This window comes from Nerophis ophidion, linkage group LG20 (assembly GCF_033978795.1).
Source record: "Nerophis ophidion isolate RoL-2023_Sa linkage group LG20, RoL_Noph_v1.0, whole genome shotgun sequence".
NCBI classification, from domain to species: Eukaryota; Metazoa; Chordata; class Actinopteri; order Syngnathiformes; family Syngnathidae; genus Nerophis; species Nerophis ophidion.
In genome coordinates, this window is record NC_084630.1 from 8,619,377 (window position 1) to 8,626,943 (window position 7,567).

The 7,567-nt window shown below is 42.2% G+C and overlaps 1 protein-coding gene across 1 annotated transcript in view; it reads left to right on the forward strand.

Moving 5' to 3' along the window:
* Window positions 1-6,619, forward strand: part of soul5l (heme-binding protein soul5, like) — a 14,611-nt gene extending 7,992 nt beyond the window's left edge. Inside the window, exon 7 of the mRNA XM_061880407.1 lies at window positions 5,743-6,619. Within this exon, the coding sequence (XP_061736391.1) occupies window positions 5,743-6,193 (451 nt within the window). The 3' untranslated portion in view covers window positions 6,194-6,619. The remainder of the gene's footprint in view (window positions 1-5,742) is intronic.
* Window positions 6,620-7,567: the final 948 nt, after the last annotated feature.

The window sequence follows — 7,567 nt, forward strand, 5'->3', positions numbered from 1 at the left end:
ATATATATATTATGCTCCACCAATGACTGAATAAAAACAAAAAATAAATAAATATGAAACCAATAAAAACAAAATAAAAACAAATATGATTAAAAACTATTTTAAAGGGTAAAATCAATTAAAACAGTAAAATAGAAATCAAAGTGTATAAAAAAACACAGAGGACAACAGAGAACAGAGGACCACACAACTCACGTAGTGTTAAAAGCCAAAGAATAAAAGTGGGTCTTAAGACGAGACTTAAAACACTCCACTGTGGAAGCAGTTTGAAAATTTGTCAAATTATCGGCCCATTTCCAAATTACCTTTTGTGTCAAAAATTTTGGAGAAATGTTGTTTTGACACAACTGCAGCCTTTTTTTAGATGAAAATAGCACTTTAGATCCATTTCAGTCTGGATAGAAAGCTTTGCACAGTACTGAATCTGCACTTTTAAAGGTTTTTAAAGGGGAACATTATCACAATTTCAAAAGGTTTAAAAACAATAAAAATCAGTTCCCAGTGGCTTGTTGTATTTTTTGAAGTTTTTTTCAAAATTTTACCGGTCCCCGAATATCCCTAAAAAAAAACTTTAAATTGCTTTATTTTCGCTATTTGCGATGCGACTATCCATTTCCCTGTGACGTCATACAGTGCTGCCAATGTAAACAAACAACGGCGAATACCACAGCAAGATATAGCGACAATAGCTCGGATTCAGACCCGGATTTCAGCGGCTTAAGCGATTCAACAGATTACACGCATGTATTGAAATGGATGGTTGGAGTATGAAAGTATTGAAGAAGAAACTGAAGCTATTGAGCGACTAGCTATTGACGCTATTCATAGCCATAGCATGGCCGAATAGCTGCGTTAGCATCGCCGGTAAAATGTGCGGACCAAACGATCAGGACTTTCGCATCTCTTGACATTGGAGCAACTTAAATCCTTCGATTGGTAAGTGTTTTTTTTGCATTAAATGTGGGTGGAAGGAAACGTAACGTAAAATTGGAAAATGTAGCTCTAAGTCAGTCCTACATAGAGGACTGCAGGTTATCCATACATCTCTGTGCCATGTCTGCTTTAGCACCGCCGGTAAATAGCATGATAGCATCGATTAGCATAGCATGTTAGCATCAATTAGCTGGCAGTCAACACCAACAAAACTCACCTTTGTGAATTCGTTGACTTTATAGTTGCAAATGCATCTGCAGGTTATCCATACATCTCTGTGCCATGTCTGCTTTAGCACCGCCGGTAAATAGCATGGTAGCGTCGATTAGCGTAGCATGTTAGCATCGGTTAGCTGGTAGTCACGCCGCGACCAAATATGTCTGATTAGCACATAAGTCCACATCAACAAAACTCATCTTTGTGATTTCATTGACTTTATAGTTGCAAATGCATCTGCAGGTTATCCATACATCTCTGTGCCATGTCTGTCATCGCCGGTAAAATTTGGAGACACTCTGGCACATTCATTGGGGGTCTGGCGGCAGACACTTTCGCATCTTCGGGCCAGTGGTGCAACTTGAATCCCTCCCTGTTAGTGTTGTTACACCCTCCGACAACACACCGACGAGGCATGATGTCTCCAAAGTTCCAAAAAATAGTCGAAAAAACGGAAAATAACAGAGCTGAGACCCGGTGTTTGTAATGTGTTGAAAATGAAAATGGCGGCGGTATTACCTCGGAGACGTCACGTTCTGACGTCATCGTAAAGAGAGCGATAAACAGAAAAGCGTTTAATTCGCCAAAATTCAACCATTTAGAGTTCGGAAATCGGTTAAAAAAATATACGGTCTTTTTTCTGCACCATCAAGGTATATATTGATGCTTACATCGGTCTGCTGATAATGTTCCGCTTTAATGACTTGCTTTTAATGTCTGATTTTGGCAGTTCTGCCATTTTAGTGCTTTTAGATCTTACAGCTGCTTTTGACACAATTCTTTTAGACCGCCTGAGAGACTGTGTGGGTGTCAGGGGGACTGCGTTTCAGATCCTACCTGTCTGAGAGGTCCTTCTCTGTCAGGCTGGGGGACGCCACTTCTTCTTCTGCCCCGCTTTACTGTGGTGTCCCCCAGGGATCTATTTTAGGTCCCATCCTGTTTCCTCTTTATCTCCTCCCTCTTGGAGAGATTTTTAAAAAACATGGAGTGTTTTATCACTTTTATGCAGATGACTGTCAAATTTATATGCCAATTTCAAAAGGCCACAGCCCCCTGACACCTCTTCTTAACTGTCTATGCGACGTCAAGGCTTGGTTAGCCCAGAATTTTTTAATAATGAATGAGGGAAAAACAGAAATTTCAGTTTTTGGTCCGGCCCTCACTGACTTGGGACCAATCCAAAATTATGTGCGTTCCAAAGTGTGATAGCAAAATTACTTGTACTCGTTTTAATTGATGACGTTCTTTGAACGGGTCGCCAAAAGTTGTTTATTGGGCTCAGGAATGTGACACTTAGCAAGTGATCTATTATCTGATCAAGCTCTGGCTCCTGTGTCTTTGATGTAACATGTGGACTTTAGTTGACCTGGGCATATGTGTCATCTATTCTTGACCCCCAACAGAGCTAAATTATTCCCCTTTCCCGAGTGACCCCCCCCTCCCCTTCTGGGCAAACGACACCCTCTCCCCTTCACAGGACTTTGGGTATTCATTCCACTGGTGTACTGTATGTAAATGAGCACGGAGGGTGGGACTTCTGAGAATGTATAATTGTCATGTCAAATTCTAAAGGAGTTAGAACAAGCTGGAACGAACGGATGTGTCGTTCTGGTTTGGTCTCGCTTTGCAAAGCTTGTTATTATTTGTTTGTTACTTTAATAAATCATTTTAAAGCTATTTGTCACAAAAGGATCGTCTTTAAGAAATTTCCACGACAAAAGTCACCATCCTTGGCGATTTTAAACTTGACAAACAAGTCAATGGCGTTTTAAAATCGTGTTTTTATCACCTTCGTCTTTTAGTACAGGTTAAACCGTTTTTATCTTTTAACCTTTTTGAACAAGTCGTGCATGCTTTTATTTCAAGTCGCCTGGACTACTGCAATGCACTTTATGCTGGCATTAGCCAAAAAGCTCTCTCCCGGTTGCAGTTAGTCCAGAACGCGGCAGCACGACTTTTAACAGGGGCCAGGAAACGCCAGCATATAACCCCAATTCTTCAGTCTGCACTGGCTCCCTGTTCATTTTAAAATTGATTTTAAAACATTGCTGTTTGTTTTTAAATCTTTACATGGACTGGCACCTCTGTATATCTCGGACCTCATCCAAATTTACACTCCTGCGCGCACTCTGAGGTCCGAGAGCCAGTTCCAGCTCGTGGTGCCCAAGACCAGACTTAAAACCAGGGGAGACAGGCGCCTTCTAAGCTCTGGAATACTCTGCCGCTCCTTGTTCAAACTGCTTTTAAGTCTCGTCTTAAGACCCACTTTTATTCTCCGGCTTTTAACACTACGTGAGTTGTGTGGTCCTCTGTCCTCTGTGTTTTTTATACACTTTTGAGTTCTATTTTACTGTTTTAATTGATTCTACCCTTTAAAATTGTTTTTAATCATATTTATTTTTATGTTGGTTTTATATTTATTTATTTTTTGTTTTTATTCAGTCATTGGTGGAGCATAATGTTTTTTAACATTGTTTTTAATGTGCTATATAAATAAAGTAGATTGGATTGGATTGGTAGCGGACATGACCGCGATAATTAAAAGAAGTAGGATTATTTTGATTAAAAAAAAAAAACATTTTTATGGCTAGAGCATGAAAACTGTTTATGATCAACAAAATATGTTTTTTTTTGACATAATCAAAGCTTTCTAAACATGAAATAACACCCTTATAGTCACCTGTACATAGGGCCTGACCTACAAAGATCTGAATACCATGCGCTAAACAGCGTGTGCAATTTATAAAATAGCGTGTACTATAAGTGGGCGTGTGATCTACTAAGACTGTGTATACAATTGAAAAGTGGTGCAGACTGCCTTATTTGAATGGATTTTTTGCATGTGCTATACGGCGGCTGAAGTGGAGAGTGCACCCCTTAAATTTGTCACGTTTCATGTGTCCGGTAAACCGCGACAAACCCCCTTTATACTGTAGATTTATGACCCACACACCCTGGCAACTGTTGGACTTCCGGTGCCAATCAGGAGAATTAAGGCACATTAAAGGCCTACTGAAATGAGATTTTCGTATTTAAACGGGGATAGCAGGTCCAATCTGTGTCGTGCTTGATCATTTCACGATATTGGCATATTTTTGCTGAAAGGATTTAGTAGAGAACATCGACGATAAAGTTCGCAACTTTTGGTCGGTAATAAAAAAGCCTCGCCTGTACCGGAAGTAGCAGACGATGTGCACGCGACATCACGGGTTGTAGAGCTCCTCACATCCTCACATTGTTTACAATCATGGCCACCAGCAGCTAGAGCGATTCGGACCGAGAAAGCGACAGTTTCCCCATTAATTTGAGCGAGGATGAAAGATTGGTGGATGAGGATAGTGGGAGTGAAGGACGAGAAGAAAAAAAAAAGACGAGGGCAGTGGGATCCATTCAGATGTTTTTAGACACATTTACTAGGATAATTCTGGAAAATCCTAGTGTTTTAGTGAGATTATATAGTCATACCTGAAAGCTGGAGGGGTGTGGTGACCGCTAGTGTCTCTGAGGGAAGCCACGGAGGAGCCAAGAAAGTCGCAGCTGCCTCTTTGACAGCTGCAGGAGCAACGACATGAGCTCCGCTCATGTTTACGGTAAGAGCCGACTTATTACCACAATTTTCTCACCGAAACCTGCCGGTTGACATGTGGTAGAGAACCATGTTCGCTTGACCGCTCTGTTCCATATTAAAGCTTCACAACAAACAAAGAAACACCGGCTGTGTTTGTGTTGCTCCAGCCGGCCGCAATACACCGCTTTCTACCAACATCGTTCTTCTTTGACATTTCCAATATTAATTGAACAAATTGCAAAAGATTCAGCAACAAAGATGTCCAGAATACTGTGTAATTATGCGATAAAAACAGACTACTTTTAGTTTAGCCGTGAGTGGTGCTGGGCTGAAATGTCCGCTACAACCAATAACGTCACAAGCACGCGTCAACATAAGCGTCATCATTCCGCGACGTTTTCAACAGGATACCTCGCGGGAAATTTAAAATTACAATTTAGTAAACTAAAAAGGCCGTATTGGCATGTGTTGCAATGTTAATATTTCATCATTGATATATAAACTATCAGACTGCGTGGTCGCTAGTAGTGGGTTTCAGTAGGCCTTTAACATATGTGTGTGTGTGTGTGTGTGTGTGTGTTCTGGCAATTCTTACTTAATGGGGACTTCGCTCTGTTTACACAGCCACCTTTAGGGGACCTCTGACGGTATGGGGTCAAAAAAAAAAACAGGTCCCCTAAAGGGAAACCTTTTTAAATGATAGTCAGATCCATTCTGAAGATGCCTAAGAGATTTTTAAGCTTTGGCCCATAAAACATGTTTATTGGTTAGTTTGAGTGCGAGACATTTGCACAGCAGCCCCCTCATCAGGCTGTAGCTGGTACTGCACTCGCTGCTCTGCTCACACTTCTTCCGTGTATAGTTAATCACTTACACTTGTCCTATAAGAAGACAGCTGTAGTGCTGTATTCTGAGGATCATGTCATATTTAATTTGAACTTTAAAAAAAAAAAAATGGTTCTCATTGTGTGTGTGTGTGTGTGTGTGTGTGTGTGTGTGGTGTGTGTGTGTGTGTGCGTGTGCAGTCCCTTGAAGCTATTGAACAGACACAACGAGGTGTGGTACGTGGCCGAGGGGGCGCCGGTCTGCACCGACCCCCAGGAGCCGACCCCCGCCCACACCCCCAGGACGCCCCCCAACTCACCCGCCGACCTCCCGTCGGAGCCCCTCCCTCACTCGCTCTCAGATTCCCCCTCCCCCACCAACCTGTCGTCGTCCAACACCTCGGACACGGACACGCCCACTCTTCCGCCGTCCGACGCTCCTCCCAGTCCGTCTTCCGCCCGTTCCTCGGCCCGGCCTACGTCCCTCACTCCGGCCCAGGTTTCAGTGGACCAGGACCCGGCCGCCAACGCCACCGGGCTCGACTTGGCGGCGCCCTCGCTGGAGGCCCAAGGGAACACCACGCTTTGGAACGCCACGGCGGACACACAAGCTGGAAATGGCGGCAAGCAACAAGAAGAAGATGGCATCTAAGGAGAGGAGAACGTTACTATTGCTCCAATGTCCGCCATGTTTAGTTCCGTGTTCTTTATAGCAGCAAAACCACAGCTTCTATCCGTCAAGTTTGCGTCATAGAAACACGTCAATGTTGCAAAGTTAGATCAAAGCTAATATTAGAGACAGGAAACAGTTGTGTATCATGAAACCTTTCAAGCTTCTTGGTCCCTTTTTAGCAAATATAACGTGATCCGAGGATGCAGCCGCTTGAATAGTTTCCTGAACCGGAACAGAAATCCACTCAATGAACTTTTCTCTCCATATTTTACCACGAGCCTACAAAATATTCAGCAAACTCCCGCAGTAAATGTCATCGTCGACTAATAGAACGTATTTGTGTCACTAAAAGCTACTTTGTGTGTTCTGAGGACGGTGAAATAAAAAGTCACAAACTCTTGCTTACTTGGTCCTTTTTATTTTTTTGTTTACCTGTATTTGAACGCCGCAAACAAAACGAAAAAAAGCTGTGAAAATGTCCGATACAAAGTCTGGAATTTGGGAAAAATATAGTAAAAACTGGTGGAATTAAAAAACATGACATACAGTGGGGCAAAAAAGTATTTAGTCAGCCACCGATTGTGCAAGATCTCCCACTTAAAATGATGACAGAGGTCTGTAATTTTCATCATAGGTACACTTCAACTGTGAGAGACAGAATAAGAAAAAAAAATCCAGGAATTCACTTTGTAGGAATTTTAAAGAATTTATTTGTAAATTATGATGGGAAATAAGTATTTGGTCAACCATTCAAAGCGCTCACTGATGGAAGGAGGTTTTGGCTCAAAATCTCACGATACATGGCCCCATTCATTCTTTCCTTAACACGGATCAATCGTCCTGTCCCCTTAGCAGAAAAACAGCCCCAAAGCATGATGTTTCCATCCCCATGCTTCACAGTAGGTGTGGTGTTCTTGGGATGCAACTCAGTATTCTTCTTCCTCCAAACACGACGAGTTGAGTTTATACCAAAAAGGATACATGGATGATACAGCAGAGGATGAAACCAAAATAGAACTTTTTGGTATAAACTCAACTCGTCGTGTTTGGAGGAAGAAGAATACTGACTTGCATCCCAAGAACACCATACCTACTGTGAAGCATAGGGGTGGAAGCATCATGTTTTGGGGCTGTTTTTCTGCTAAGGGGACAGGACGATTGATCCGTGTTAAGGAAAGAATGAATGGGGCTTTGTATCGTGAGATTTTGAGCCAAAACCTGTCTCTCACAGTAGAAGTGTACCTATGATGAAAATTACAGACCTCTGTCATCATTTTAAGTGGAGAACTTGCACAATCGGTGGCTGACTAAATACTTTTTTGCCCCACGCTATCTAGGATTCAGCTGGGTTTT